The 16,234-nt window shown below is 45.5% G+C and overlaps 1 protein-coding gene across 1 annotated transcript in view; it reads left to right on the top strand.

Moving 5' to 3' along the window:
• The window catches only part of kmt2a (lysine (K)-specific methyltransferase 2A), a 44,045-nt gene extending 28,135 nt beyond the window's left edge, over nt 1-15,910 (top strand). The window contains exons 19-34 of the mRNA XM_073481369.1: nt 60-197; nt 291-449; nt 544-655; nt 753-831; nt 985-1,145; nt 1,244-1,390; nt 1,502-4,166; nt 5,634-8,231; nt 8,898-8,966; nt 9,049-9,275; nt 9,542-9,616; nt 9,759-9,933; nt 10,071-10,178; nt 10,383-10,463; nt 10,749-10,878; nt 11,321-15,910. Coding sequence (XP_073337470.1) covers nt 60-197; nt 291-449; nt 544-655; nt 753-831; nt 985-1,145; nt 1,244-1,390; nt 1,502-4,166; nt 5,634-8,231; nt 8,898-8,966; nt 9,049-9,275; nt 9,542-9,616; nt 9,759-9,933; nt 10,071-10,178; nt 10,383-10,463; nt 10,749-10,878; nt 11,321-11,596 — 7,200 coding nt within the window. The 3' untranslated portion in view covers nt 11,597-15,910. The remainder of the gene's footprint in view (nt 1-59; nt 198-290; nt 450-543; nt 656-752; nt 832-984; nt 1,146-1,243; nt 1,391-1,501; nt 4,167-5,633; nt 8,232-8,897; nt 8,967-9,048; nt 9,276-9,541; nt 9,617-9,758; nt 9,934-10,070; nt 10,179-10,382; nt 10,464-10,748; nt 10,879-11,320) is intronic.
• Nucleotides 15,911-16,234: the final 324 nt, after the last annotated feature.

Here is a 16,234-nt window from a genome sequence, read left to right as displayed (position 1 = left end):
TGTCTTTAACGCACATTAAAATGTATTTGTTTCACATCTAACATGCATGTTTGTTTCAGGAGGGGGGTAGGCTGTTGTACATCGGTCAGAACGAGTGGACCCACGTGAACTGCGCCCTGTGGTCCGCCGAGGTGTTCGAGGACGATGACGGCTCTCTGAAGAATGTTCACATGGCTGTGCTCAGGGGAAAACAGCTGGTAAGACACTTGTCCATCACAAGTTCCCACTCTAGTTTCAGTGTACATTTGTTGGACAGACATTTACAAGCTGTCGTGTCGCTTTTTATTCAGCGCTGTGAGAAGTGTCAAAAGCCAGGGGCCACCGTCGGCTGCTGCCTCACCTCTTGCACCAGCAACTACCACTTCATGTGCGCCCGCCAGTGCCACTGTGTCTTCCTGGAGGACAAGAAGGTCTATTGTCCAAAGCACAGGGACCTCATCAAGGGAGAAGTATGAAAATCTTCCTATTTATGAAACCATACCAGGCTTGGACTATGACTTTTTAATTTTCTCTTCACTTTTCCTATTTTTGTTTTTTCTGTAGGTGGTGTCTGGGTTTGAGGTGACCCGCAGGATTCTGGTGGACCTGGAGGGAATCAGTCTCAGGAGGAAGTGGCTGGCAGGACTGGAGCCTGAAAATGTCCACATGATGATAGGTAGGTTGACTGCTGGTATGTGTTGGTAGAAATACATACAGTTCCTTGACTTACTTCAAGTGTCTCTTGAATGCTGATTTTAACCCCATCATTGCAGGCTCCATGACCATCGATTGTTTGGGGATACTGACTGAACTCTCAGACTGCAAACGCAAACTCTTCCCTGTGGGATACCAGTAAGTTTTGTCTTTCTTTTTTTAACCTCATTTATCTGAGTCTTCTCGTGGTATTTCAAATTCCATCATTACTGTTGTTTCTTCAATGAAACTACAGCTAACTGCTTGAGGTAAGTTCATTGTGCCAAACTAAATAAAATCTCTTCCCTCCAGGTGTTCAAGGGTTTACTGGAGTACTTTAGATGCTCGAAAGCGCTGTGTGTATACCTGTAGGATCCTAGTTTGTCACCCTCCAGTGGTCGAGTCTGACCTGAAAAACATGATGGCTCCTGAGGAGAATCGCACGATAGCACACAGCCCACCTCCCATAACAGGTAACCTATAGTGACCGTCTATAGTTTAGCTTTCAATGTGACATTTGTGTTAAACTAAACCATGATTTGTGTCAATTTCTCCTTTTTTTTATATCTAGAATTTCCTGATCCATTTGAATCCCCAAGGCGCTCTGACACCCTTTCCCCTGCCAACACCCCAAAGCTCAGGGTTTACACCAGGAACCGACACCCCAGTTACCCCCCCTGCCAGCGCTCGCTCGGCCCCAGACCCATGCCCTCTCCAGGTACAAATATGCATTCCAACTTGGCTATAGAATTATGAATTATTTTGATATTTATGTGTAGAAGTACTTTTCAATTGTCAGCATTTCAATTTCTGTGTCTTTTTTTTGTAGGAGGTACCTCTCAGCCCCAAAGCCATGAGATTGTGACAGTAGGAGACTCCCTGGTGAACCCGGGCATGCGGAATATTGACTCCCGTCGTCACAGCTCCCCTTCCCTCTCCCCTCCTTCCCACCAGCTGAACAGACAGAGAGGTGTGACTTCCCCTCCTCAGATTTTGTCACGCCCCATTACCTCACCCCCTCCCCTCATCCCTTCCCCTGCCAGAGACCCAGAGAAGTCTAAACACCCCAGCAAAGACTCAAAGAGTCCAGTCCAGAGAGATGATGAAAGAGGTCGACTGTTCTCCACAGACAGAAATAGACAGCAGCCATCCAGAGACCAAGGGTTGAGAGATGGGGACAAGGGGAGACTCTCAATTCAAGACCAAGCCTCAAAGGATTCTGATAAGAATAGATCCTCCAGAGAACTCGGGCAAAAAGACTCAGACAAGGGTGAAATACCAGCCAAAGAGCCAGAAAAGAGGAGACCACTGAGTAAAGACTCGGGTCTGAAAGAATTTGAGAGGGGAAGGCCCATGAGTAGAGATCCGTTAAGAGATTCAGAAAAGGGGAGACAAGTGAACAGAGACTCTGAGAAGGGGAGGCAGACAAGCAGAGAGTCAAGTAACAGAGAGACGGATAAGAGCAAATCATCCTCTAGAGATCCCAGCTATAAGAATATTGACAAAGCTCGGTCACTCAGTCGAGATGCAGGGCTAAGGGACTCTGAGAAGCATCGACAATATAGCAGGGAAACAGGAAAAGACTCAGGCCAAGGTAAAGACAGACTGTCTAGTAGAGACTCTGACAAGGGTAGACCTCCCTCGAGAGACTCCAGTTATAGAAGCACAGAGAAAAACAAAGACTCTGGCTCAGGGAAAGATAGCAACCCTAGCAGTCAGTCCAAACAGGCTGGAGGGGACAGTAAGAGCCCCAGACTGGCACCTGCAGGCTCAGGCCAATCCTCCCCTCCTGTGGGCACTGCTGTTCTCACAGGCCAGCAGAGAGGCGGCAGCACCAAGCAGACAGACAAGCAGGGGAAACACGGAGGCAAAGACCAGGATGTCTCTGCGAGTCTGTTGCCCCGTCATCGGTCCACCCCAACTTCTAACAGCACCCAGTCTAAGGACAAGGCCAGCTCAGGGAAGGAGAGTAGTAGTGGCACTGGAAATGTAATGCCAGCTTCACTCCATAAGGACTCTGTTGTTGGGAAATCTGGCTCCCCGCAGTCTTCATTTCAGAAGTCCAATGTACGGAAATCAAATGATTACTCATCAGGTCCAGCCACGGCAGCAGCAATGAAGCCTCTGTGGCCGTCAAGGACACCAGCAGAAGATGAGGCTGTGAAGAGAGGCTCCATGCACCTGGCCTCCCCAGCTGCAGCCTCAGCTGCCAAAGACAAACACCCCAAAGTTAAGACGGGAGGCAGCAGAGAGGTGTCCAAAGACCGTGAACGAGAGAAAAGCCTCCAAAACAGCAACAGCAGCAACAAAATCCCCCTTCTAAACAATAATACGAAAGCTACAGGCAGCTCCAACACACACTCTACAAACCCCACCTCTCACAACAGCAGCAATAGCAAAGCTCCAGTGCTCGGAAACAGCACCAAATCTCACGGGAAGGCTCAGGGGGAGAAGCTTGAGAACCAAGGAGGGGACAGGTCTTCCTCAAAGAGCAGAGAAAATTACTCTTGTCCTGATAGGAAGAACAGCTCCAGCCTGGACAACTTGCAGCAGCTGCAGCAGGGTGGTTTAGCTCAAGAGAAAGGAGTGAAGACCTCTTCCCAGTCTCACACCAAACCAGCAACTAACCAGCTGCCATTGTCCTCCAGAGAGAAAAAGAGATCAGCTAAACCCCCGACTGTAGCTCCGCTAAAGACTGATATCAAGACTGATCCCAATGGGACCAGCACTGTTGTTGGCATTTCTTCCTCCTGTCCCACGACCACTACCTCCACCATCTCTCCTGCCGGCCAGGGGACCCGACGCTCTGCACGCTCCGCTCTCTTCTCCTCACCCTCTGCCAGCAGCAGCGACAGCTCTGAATCCGACACACAGACTCAGACAGAGGAAGACGATTTGCGCAAGGAGCACTCACGCAGCGAGCTCCGAGACCACCGCAGCCTCCTCACCCAAGGCACTGAGGATGAGGGCGATGGCCCAGAAGACGACCACGACAGAGGCTTGGATGATAAACATCACGAGGACGACAGCGACGGATCGGGGTCAGCCAAGCGGCGTTACCCTCGACGCAGTGCCCGCGCACGCTCCAACATGTTTTTTGGCCTCACACCTTTCTATGGGGTTCGCTCGTACGGCGAAGAGGACCTCCCCTTCTACGGCAGCGGGGATGGAGCTGGCGCCGTGGTTAAGAGGAGGACTGGTGGCCGCAAGAAATCAGCTGAGGGGCAGGTGGATGGAGCAGATGATATGAGCACCTCCTCTTCTTCAGGGGACAGTGGAGAGGATGAAGACAGTGTAATGAAACAGAGGGGTAAAGACCCTTACTACTACAACTTCACCCGAACAATAATTAACCCTGGTGATGGCCTACCGTCAATAGAAGGGATAGACCAGTGTCTGGGGAGAGGATCCCAGCTCCAACGCTTTCTAAAAGACGAGGAGCAGCAACAGCAGAGGGCTCAGGGAAAAGCTGAAGAGGACATGCTGAGTGCTTTGTAAGTACACACCGTTATAAGGGGTTTCATCACAATACAACATGTTATTGATTCTTTGGACAGTGATACAATATCAACCGATATCACAAAGACTGCCACAATTTGTTTCACTTCAGGAGCCTGTGATCGATACGAGATGAAATCATATGCCCATTTAACACAGTAACAGAAGAAGCTGCCATTTCTTTATTACACAAAACAACACATAAATAATTGTAACCAGTTAACTCCCCAAACACACATAAAACATGGCAAAAGTATGAAATTTGGCTCAGTAATAACTGTCGAGGACACAAAATAATTATGTTTTGCTAGTCACTATTATAAGCTTAAAGGTGCCGTATGTAACAATTGGCCACCTATCAAATTCATACTCAAAACAAATGGGGGGCAGCATATCACCAGAGTAACCGCTAAATGTAGCTGCGCTTAGTTAGTTAGCTTAGTTAGCTGTGCAGCTAATGGTTCATACTGGGACCTCGGGGACCAGGGGAGTGTTAGTGTTACACTGCTTGTACAGGAGCCTTGGTCCAGGATGGGCCGAGGTCAGCTTCAGTAGATATCTATGCAACAGAATACATAGACATCGTAATGTCAAAACTGCTATTCAATCACATTCTGTTGATAATTTCAGTTAACGTAATGCCCCTTTTAAAGGAGCAGTATGTAAGAATTGTAGTTAAAATTAAAAAACTTTTTTTACTTAACTTATTAAACAATGTGAAGAAGAAGAATTGTGACATGATGTCAAAGACATCTGTGTATTGTGTTGCAGAGATACAGCGTCTATGGAAGTTAGCATGATAACAAGCTAACCCCCTCCCGTCCTTTCTCATCACACCACTCTGAGCTTCCAGCCCAGACTGCTAGTTGCATGGCTAACTGAGCTAACTATCAGCAGTTACTCTGGTGATATGCTGCCCCCCTATTTGTTTGGCATATGAATTCGAGAGGTTGCCAAATATTACATATTGCACCTTTTTAAGCCTATGACATTTTACATTGCATTATCTTAGCCGCTAACATTTCCTTTACTCATCGTTCAACAACTTACAGGTATTATTCATACATTTTGTTGCTCACTGCTGTTTTAAGGCGCTGCATCTCCAAACAGAGCACTGTGGTTGAATTTCAGCCTGTATGCACATTTTTTCAGCCAAAAATTGTGAAAAAGCTTACCTAAGTGAAAGCTTAGTTAGCGGACTGCTGAGTGAGATAGTCTGTTTGTCTCTCGACTCGTCGACTAGTGTTCTTGGCTGCTTGCCATTACCTGTCTGTTGCTAGCTCTGTTTGAATATTTTGGAGGAGCTGTGCTTGAACAGACAAAGTGGCACAAATGTTCCAGGCCAATTTAAAAATAAAGGCATATTGTAAAGATGATGCCATGTCAACAATTATTTGATCTAATAAAATAATGGACTAAAATGTATTTTATAATCTGACACATTGTCTTTTTATGTACAACAGGACTTTAGGCAAGCAGCGAATCGGCCAGCTTGATGGCGTTGATGACGGCTCAGAGAGTGACACCAGCATCTGCACCACCAGCACCACAACCACTACAGCCACCTCCTCTTCCACCCCACATAAGAGCAATCCCAAGAGAAGGGGCAGAGAAAGGCACACGGAGAAACCCGATACCCATGACTCAAGCAAGGAGGCTGACAGCAGTGGTGGTGCAGTGAGCGGCAACACGCGCGAAGGAAGAAAGAACCAGAAAGAAAACTGTCTTCCTTTAGGAGGCGGGGTCAAGTCCCAGCCGCAGAGTCAGGGTCAGGATCCTCTTGAGGCCCAGCTGTCGCTCAGCACGGACCTGCTAAAATCAGACTCGGACAACAACAACAGTGATGACTGTGGGAACATTTTGCCATCAGACATCATGGAGTTTGTCCTCAACACACCTTCCATGTCAATGCAGGCTCTGGGTCAGCAGTCGGAGCCGTCCTCCTCGGAGCTGCTCCTGGATGAGGGCTATGTGGATGTCAACCGCCGTAAAGACATTCTGTTTGATGACTTTTCCCAGCCGCTGCCAAGTGCTGAGAGTGGAGGAGTAGTGGAGAGCAGTGTGAATAGCTCCATATCTGTAGAGGAGCCATATCTTCCTTTGGAGCTGCCGTCTGACCTCTCTGTCCTGACCACACGCAGCCCGACTGTCAGCACCAGTCAGAACCACACTGCTGGGAGTCTTATCTCCGATACCTCAGACCGCACCATGCTGGGCTTGACCTCTGACCCAGAGACGATCACTGGAGAGAAGAGTGGGGACAAGAAAAGAGCGGGTCCAGGCGTGTCGCCATCAGAGAATCAGCATGATGCTACAGCTTTGGGAAACAGGGACACGCAGGTCACAGAAGGTCACATGACTCCTGAGCAGTTCATTCCTAGCCCTGCCATCGGCCAAGTGGTTGAACCTCCAGGTAACCAGGATGGTCCCAGGAGTTCTGGTACCCCTGGTATGCCAAGTTCTCCCTCCCTGCCTCAGAAGTACCTCCCAGCATCTGCTGCAGCTGCAGGCAGCCCCAGTCCAGTTCCTGGCCCAGGACCATCCCAGGCTCAGGTTTCGAGCCCAGCAGTCATCAAACCAGGCCCTGACAAGCTCATCGTGGTCAACCAGCAGTTCCAGCCTCTCTATGTCCTACAGACAGTCCCTAACGGTGTCACCCAAAAAATTAGTGCCACAGGAGTGATGGATACTAGCTCTCAAGCTGTGCTGAGCTCTATGACTCTTACCACTGGGTTAAGTACTGGGTTATCCACAGCCCAGCCAATATTTCCTGCTGGCGGCAAAGTCCTGGGCACCATGCCTCACCCTTCCCAGATTCACACGTTCGCAGGAACCACACAGACCGGCTTCCAGACAGGAATCCCCAGCACCACCTCAGGGCTTCTCATCGGGTTGCCTTCTCAGCCCCACGACCAGCCCCAAATTCTGGTCTCAGAGGCTGGTCGACCTCACGAGCTGGGTCACAGTGTCGCCATTGTGTCCAGTCCCTCCTCCCTCACTTCTTCCCCGACTGTACTCGCCTCGGCTCACGGCAAAAAGAGGCCCATCTCTCGTCTTCAGCCAAGAAAAGGCAAAAAGTTGGCCCGCTCCCGCAGCCAGCCCACCCTGGCCCCGTCTGAAGTGGGCCCTCCCAACATGACCCTCATCAACCTATCTTCCCCTCAGATTACTGCGAGCATCCCTGGCCAACCTGGAGGCCTTGTTGAGTTAAGCACCCTCTCCTCTTCTCAGCGCAAGGTCCCAAACATTATCAAGAGACCAAAACCAGGAGGTGTTATGTACTTGGATCCTACTACTCTCCTTCAGCAGAGGATTTCTGGTACTGCCCAGCCTGGTATCCTGAGTCATGATTCCTCTGCGCACCTTCTTCCTTGCACAGTCTCTGGTCTCAACCCCAGTCAGTCAGTGTTGAATGTTGTGTCTGTGCCAACTTGTACTGCTACTGGCCTTCTTGCACCAGGATCAGTCTCCCTCTCCACCCCTGTCCTCAGCTCTACTGAGATCACAGGGTCAATTAGCAACCTCCTGTTTAAAGCCAGTCCACATGGTTTAGGCCTGTCAGATCAGCCAATGGTCCTTCAGTCAGCAGGAGGAGCCCCTCTGATGTCACAGCTTGGCTCCTCTGTGCAGACGTCTATAGCTAGCAGCATCTGCGTCCTGCCCTCCCAACAGACTATCAGCATGGCTGTCAGCCAGCAAGGAGACACAGAAGGCAGTAATGTCCACTTACAGCATCAGTCTCAGGCCATTAACAGAGCCCATACTGTGGACTCTGCTCCAAACACCACTGTTACTTTAACTGCCGCCGCAGCCAACCCTCTAAACCCCGCCAAGGGACGTGTTGTTGGGGTGTTCACCCATACCGCCGCACACTCCCAGAGCAGTCGAACGACTCCCGTTTCCAGATCATCAGAACAGCGGCTGTCCAACGCAGCTGCAGAAAAAGGCAAACAGAAAACGAAGAGGAGCAGGCAGAGTACAGACTTAAGCAGCGGGAAGAAGCTCAAGGCGTCTCAGGCAGAGGAGCATCATGGCAACCCTGCAGGACGACTAAACCCAAGGTAAGACGATGAGACACTTAATTTGCTTGAGGTTTATCGATATTGTGTTTTCTGTTGATTCCTTTTGACGTGAATACATGCAAATAATTAGCAATAGGCCTCTCAAATGCATTGACAATGAGTACAAGGATTGTGAGTGTATGCTGTATTCTTTATTCTGGATCCTTCTCTATAATAAATTAATGTACAAAAGTATGTTTTTAGTTGCAGTGCAGTATAGTAAAATCTGGTTCAGATGCAGAGACATGAAAGATCTCACACAATCTTTTTATTTTTATTTTAAGTGCCTTCTACATTATAGCCAGTATTGAAATAGCCTGTGATTTCTCCATTTGTACCATTAAAACACAAATGTAATTATTACATGAGCGAAACTTATCAACAGAATGTGAAGAATTAACAGTTTTGGTGTAAGGAGCTCTATGTATTGTTGCAAAGATATTTACTGACTCTGGTGATATGCTGCCCCCTGATGGCTTGTAGTATGGATTCAACAGGTGGACAATTCTTACATATTGTCCCTTTAAAGTAGGAGGACATTAAATACTGCAATTTCCATGCCTGAAACGTAGATTTTGATCATCCGACTTAATCTGACTCCAAAAGTGTTCGCAAAGTACTTTGCATAAATATATTTTGAACCTCTCTCATCTTCTTTGCTCGCAGTTTCAGAGAGCTGAGCTCCCCCGAACCCATGGACACTGGCAAGCCCACCGACAAGGCAACCAACAAGAGGTGAGGAGTCCTCCATGCTAGGTGCCTATTTTCATATTGACCTTATGATGGAGTTCTAATGCTTGTCTCAAATCTTTTCCAGCATCCTTGGGAAGAAGAAGACATCTGAAGGTCCTGTTTTATCGGGGAAAATAGTGGGGAAAGACAAAGCATCTGCAGCTGGGGGAGTGGGCTCTCTTCCTGTGGCATCACCACCCGACCAGGATGGCAACAGCAGAGACACCGGCTTGGATAGCAAACCCAAGAAGGGCATCATCTTTGAAATCTGCAGTGAGGACGGCTTTCACATCCGCTGTGAGAGTATTGAAGGTGAGAGAAAACAACTTCCTTTGTTTTATTTATGTGCCTATGCCAATTAGCCTTATGCAAAAGGTCAAACAACACGTGTTCTTAAGGTTTATATAGGTGTAATTTGTACCTGAAATCATTGCCGTTTGTACAAAATGCATGAGATTTACTGCATTCAATAATTCTTGACAGAGCTAATAAATCAGTGTAATTAGAACATATAATATGTGTGTGAAAACATTTAAGATCCAGTCTTCATAATTACTGAACTGTCTGTTCTTCTACAGAGGCTTGGAAATCTCTGACTGACAAGGTGCAGGAAGCTCGCTCCAATGCACGACTCAAAGAGCTCTCTTTTGAAGGTGAGCCCTCATTCTGACTACATCAAGGAAACAAAGAAGAATAGATATGTTGTTGTATTTTTAGAATTTGTTTCATATTGTTTATCTTGATCTTTTGAATGGACAATACAGATGATTCACAGTGTTTCTTTGCTCCACCCAGGTGTGAACGGATTGAGGATGCTGGGAATCGTCCACGAGGCGGTGGTCTTCCTGCTGGAGCAGCTTTACGGCTCCAGACACTGTCGGAGCTACCGTTTCCGCTTCCACAAACCAGAGGAAACCGATGAACCTCCCATCAACCCCCACGGAACAGCCAGGGCAGAGATCAGCCACAGGTTAGGAATGGACCCACACACACACACACACACACCTCCATAGGGTGTTGGGTTGGTTATAATTGAACTTGTAACTGTACCTGTTGAGGATCTTGTGTGTTTCTCACTGCTGTCTGTTCCATCTGTTTGCCCTCCAGGAGGTCTGTATTTGACATGTTCAATTTCCTGGCCTCAAAACACCGCCAGCCTCCTGAGTACAGGCCGCAAGAAGACGATGATGATGAAGGGCAGCTCAGGACTGCCAGGTCAGTTACAGCTCACACAAAATCCCTTTTATTTATTCACAATAAATATATTCTTTGTGCTGCTTCACTGACTGGCTTGTCATGCCTAGAACCGGCTGATTCTGGTCCCTGGCCGGTCAATCAGTGCATTTCTTACCCTATCTTCTTCTTTTGTTATAGAGAAACCATAACATTTCTTCTTTTTTTTTCATGCCGTTGTTGCAGGCGTGCCTCCATGGAGCTTCCACTGACTGTGAGATTCAAACAGCTCAAGGCCACCTCGAAGGAAACTGTCGGAGTCTACAGGTTAGATCACTGTCATTTACAGATCATCAAGGATGATGAAAAGTTGGACTTAAATACGTGCAGACATTAGCCATTGAATTTCTTTCTTCGCACTTACCTTGGTTGTTTTTAATGATGAGATCTGTCGACTGCTGTGGTTGCCCATGATTAAGTTTATTCACTTTCATTCTCTTTCTTTTTCAATTTATTGTTTGTCAAAATAAACTGAACACTTCCAGCTCAAGAAATTAAAGAAAAGTTTTGATTAAAATTAAGAAAGAGTTTAAAAACTGTATCTGTGCGCAGGTCTCCCATTCATGGTCGAGGTCTGTTCTGCAAGAAAACCATTGATGCTGGAGAGATGGTCATTGAATACTCTGGAAACGTCATTCGGTCTGTGCTCACCGACAAGAGGGAGAAGTATTATGATGGAAAGGTGAGGTCCTGGGAATGAACTCTTGGGTTTAAACTTTACAGGTTGCTTGTGTGTGTGCGTTCGTTATCGCTGCTACATATTGTTGTTCAATTACAGGTAGAAACTCCAGCAAAGACAAACACAAAACAAAATGTTAATGTCACACAGTTATGAAACAGTTTGCTACATATTAGCACAAATGACCATTATCCAAATCCGCCCCTCCCAACGGCAGACTGAGGTTTGGGCAACTGTAAAAGAAAAACCACAGGATTTTAGAGTTTGTGATCGTGCTTCCTGTGTGTCACCAAGCAACCTTGTGTATCCATGTATGACTGTGTATCATAAATCACTTCCTGCCCTCCATTTTCAGTTTGCACCATAGCAATGGAACAGGTGACATCATACGCAAGAAAGCATTAGATCAACTTGACTCATCAATCTGTCTTTTCTTTCCTCAAAGGGGATTGGTTGTTACATGTTTCGCATCGATGACTACGAGGTGGTAGATGCCACGATGCACGGCAACGCTGCCCGCTTCATCAACCACTCCTGCGAGCCCAACTGCTACTCTCGGGTCATCACTGTGGACGGCCAGAAGCACATTGTCATCTTTGCCACTCGGCGCATCTACTGCGGCGAGGAGCTCACCTACGATTACAAGTTCCCTATTGAGGACGCCAGCAACAAGCTGCCCTGCAACTGCAGCGCAAAGAAGTGTCGCAAGTTCCTCAACTGACATGTAAACATTTTAAAGAGGACTGCAGGTCTGTTGAGCAGCGGTGTCACAATGCTCTGAGGACACTGGCTTTATTTTCTGGGTCCGGTCCACGTAGGATCACAGCTGCCAACAGGGCGCAAGCTCTGTCAGTGTTTCTGCTGCTGGTGTTGGCAGAACACAGCGGAGGAGGGGCCATTTGTAGAAATTCCAACATATTGTGCCTCCTTTTGTCTCATTTACATTTGGCACGGGGAGTTTCACCTTCAGAGGTGAGTTATGGAACAGTTTGAGCCTTCACAACATTGCAACGTTAACTTTAATTTACATTTGGATGATACAGTTTCCCCGTCATAATTTTTTTTACATTGGCCCATCCTCCTTAATTTTCTAGAAATATGTAATGGTCCACTAATGCTGAGATGTGAACATAGAAGAAAAAAAAAATCAAAGAACTTGGTTCCATTTTACACCAAAGTGCAATTTGTTGAAGGGACTTGGAAGAGTAATTTTACTGGAAAGGAAAATTAAAACCTTGTTAGAATTTCTTTTTTTTTTCTTTTTATCTCAGTGTCAGCTGTTATCGATGCACATCTCCCTGTCTGAATGTGCCCTGATGCCTTCAGAGTCGTCGTGATTTAGTGGACCCTTCCCCTATAAACAGGCTTTTTTTTAAAACAAAAAAAAGCTTGTATCACTGTAAATATGGGGTTGCTTGTGTATAGCAGCCTGATAAGAGCTGTACAGGTGGAAACACTAGGGGGAGCCAGAGGGAGAGAAAAGAGACGAGGGGAGTAGAAATGTAGATTTGTTTAAAAATAAAAAAAAGGGTTATTTTTGGCCGTTCAGGGTGATATCTGAGGTTGATACCATCCGTTGTACTTAAACTGACTTGTAGTCTAACAGCTTGGTAGCTATGTAGACGTGTTTATTGATGGGATGAAGCCTCTGGCCTGAGAGAGCGAGGCAGCTAGAGATTCTGGTGGACTGACAGCCAAGGGACTGGAGAACCTTACTGATGTGCTTTAGTAGACATATTTATAATTGATTTTTGGAGCTGTGGTCCAGAAACAGCCATGGATCTTACAGAAACAGACAGACAGACAGACAGACAGGCATGTTGCATGCTGTTGTCATTATCAAACCTTAATAAGCTCAGACTTTTGAATCACTTTCCAAACTGCAGCAGCAAAGAGAACCAAACCTCCCGCCCTTGAATTGAATTTTCACACAGCTTGTTTTCTTCTTGGCCTGTTGTGATAACCATGGAAAATGTCTTTTTTTATTTGTCTTTTAAAGTCTTGTCTGTTATCTGTCTTTTTATTATGGACAGGGAAATATCATGCTTGCTTTTAAAAAAACAAATGTAAATAATGTATATTTTTCTACAAAAAAGACTTGCTAAAAAAGCACTCACTAGTGAATAGCACTTGATGGTATTTATATTTTTAAAAAATCGTATTTATTTTATTGCCATTTTTGTAGGAAATAGAGGTTTACAAACACTAATGCTTGGTCTCTATGTTTTGTATTCCGCTGCCTTTTCAAAGTTGTTTTTTGTCGTAATTTTTTTTCTTTTCTTTTCTTTTTTTTTTAATTTGTAGCCTGAATGTTTTCTTTGATTCCAAAGACTGACACTGGTCTGTGGCTTGGTCCCCTTTTCGTTCAGTCCACCAGTAGCTCTTTTATCTATCCCAGGCCATTTGGTCAGAGCTGATGGTTTTTTCATTGTTCCAGTTCTAGCTGGCAGTATGGCTGTCATGTGAACTATTATTATGCACTTGAGAGAGTTTAGATTGTTGATCCATAGCAGATATCTCCTCTCTCCAGCCTTATTGTCTCCACACCACATCACACCGAGGATCAAGTCCACTTGCAGGTCGTATCACAGTGATTCGGTTTGTCTCGTCGTGAGTCGACAGGAGCTTTTGGCCAACAACAATCCCATCAGTTTAAACTGTTTGTCCCTCTGCAGACTTGGTTTATAATAAAGAGGTGCCTTTATTTTAATGCTCCCAACAGCGTTCATCATACGTTTATTTGGAAAATCCCTTTTATTGTTTTATTCAGTCTCCTCGTGGTTTGCCTTAGTTGTGAATGAGTATGCCTCCTCTCTCTTACAAGCCTTCATGTCCTGGACCGAATATTCAATCAGACTGTTTATCGACTGACTGGTTCCACAGCGTTACTCAAGTCAATTACGTTGTTTCTGTCCCTTTTGATTAATTTATTGTCGTCCGCCGTTCATGCTGACTTCGTCGTCACCTAAAGGCCGTTAGCAGTTTCTCCTACGAACATGACCCACACACGGTTTGCACTTTAGCTGCGACACAGGCACTGAATAGACATAGGAAATCTCCACTCCTTCTCCAGACAGACAATGTAACTCCACTGCTGAAAGCACACACATTCACTGAGAACACTTCTGTGAGTTTGTGCGTTGGGCCCCGTTATCAAAAACTGCTCATCTTGGATTGGTCTTGATGACTCCTGGAAGTGGCGTTTGAGGCTCTAGCAAAGTGCACTTGACTCTTTTTCTGCAACTAAGTGAAGGCAGGGACCACTCCGGCGGCCCTTTCCTTCCTGAAGGTGCAGCGTGTACGAACCTGGGCCGTGCTTCTCAGGCCAGCCCCGCGGTCGTACAGCTGCACCTACGTCGGGCTCGCTGGGTTCTGCTGCTAAGGTCAACAATGAATGTATATTCCTCCTCCGCATCATCAGACTCGCGATGATGTCGATACTCTGTCAGCTACGTTTTGTTTTCAGTTTTTGTGTCAACAACCCTGGTAGATTTGGAAGACATGTAGATAAGACCTCAAACTGGGCAGCGGCAGTTTCAGCACTGGGAATACTTATACTGAAGTGTGAACAGCAGGTGGCATTTCTGTCTGTAGGACAACTAGCTCAACACTTCACGCTAGCATCGGTGATAACACGTTTACTGATGCCAAGGGCTCTGTCTACGACTCGATACACTTCTAAGTTTTCAGGGTCACAGGGTTCAGTGAACAATAACTCGTTTATTTCACAGCAGATATACAATAAGGAAATGGTCTCTGTTGTTTCTTTGGACTTCATTTTACCACGCCACACCAGTGGCCCTTCTCCGTCATTATCTGTAATTATAGTATAAATACATAACAATATTATACGGAAACATGCATAGTAATTTCTTGTACTTTAGTATCTATACAATATATGGAATGGACAGACAAACTTAGTTACAGTAGCAAAACAGCAGATTTATAATGGTTAATAGCAATGTTTCAATGTACTCTATAATGGTTTTGTGTTACAGTACTATCAGATGAAACTAACGTGCATCATTCTTTTGTATATTGATATCCAGTACCAATTTTGCTGTGCCTGTGAGTGTTCCTTCACCAGCAAGGAGCACTGCAGTTTTTCTTTTTATTTTCTTTCTGGAAAGGAAAACGGTTTTTATGTGATGAGAAATGTAACTGTATTAATGTGGTTGTGAACTTCTTGAGGTCAGCCATTTTGTTGTTTTACCCCTCCCCCTCCCCTCCCCCCGCCCTGGTTGTTGTAGTGAATGTTTTTCCGTTTCTTCTTTGTACGTTTTTTAAGAGGGACTTTTTAGACGGCTTACTTGATGTGGTATAAATTAAGAGTTTGGTTTGTGGGAGACTGACCAGGAGTTTTAAAGATCCCACCAAAATGGCGTTTTGTTTTTTTTTTTTTGTTTCTTTGTTTCATTTTGGAAACCTCTCATGTCTCCCCGACCATCTCTCTCTCCTCCGAAGCTTTGGTTGTACTTATCATGTACTGTTTTTATAGAAAGTCATAATGCTGATGTTGAAAACATTTTATTTATTTATTTTGTGCAACATCCACCCTGAATTGTTCTTTTACAAGTCAAGGTTTGGGAGAGGTCGGACGAGTACGTAACATGTATTTGTAATATTCTAATTGTTTCTTGTGTATAGAAGTTATCAGCCTATGATGGGATGTGGTGTCACAGAGGGAGCGGACGGTGGGACGTGCAAAAAGAGGGATAATGGATCGTGAACAGGCTTGTTTCTTATGCCTTGAATATACCTTTGTCTTATCAATATTCCTCCCGCTCTGTGTAATAACGGTATCCGTGAGTTCAACAGTCACATTTTCTCCCGTTTTAACAGTGTTCTTTCAATACACATCAACGAAATGAAGGAAAACCACCACAGTGAAAATGAACCACAAACTACTTGGTTGAATGTATAATTAGGAAACAAAGTTGTACATAAGTGTAAAAAGAAAAGTTTCTAATCATGTTTATTTTCTATGCACTTTTTTATTTAAGTGATAGTTTAAATAATAAACATGTCTCCTTTACTCTGTCTCGTCTCTTGCCTTGTTCACTGGTTGCACAGCTACAGAGTTTGTTTATAAAAACTTACCAGTGGGTTAGAAAACCATCTTACTACAAGGTATATTCAGTAGGTCTTCAAATTCAACTTGAAGCACGCTGCCACACTGACGTAATCAGAAGACTGTTTGCTTCCCGTTCACACACCTGATTCTCATCACTTGGAGCTTAGCTGTACACATTCCTGAATCACTGCTCCACCCTGTCTTCAGAGTCAGACAACAACAACAACAGAAAACTGTATTATGGCTCCAACTATCATATAACATGATCTTCATCAAAGCCAACAG

This window comes from Pagrus major, chromosome 2 (genome assembly GCF_040436345.1).
Source record: "Pagrus major chromosome 2, Pma_NU_1.0".
Lineage (NCBI taxonomy): Eukaryota > Metazoa > Chordata > Actinopteri > Spariformes > Sparidae > Pagrus > Pagrus major.
Note: the sequence above shows the minus strand (reverse complement) of the source record. Positions and strands in the feature narration are given on the sequence as shown.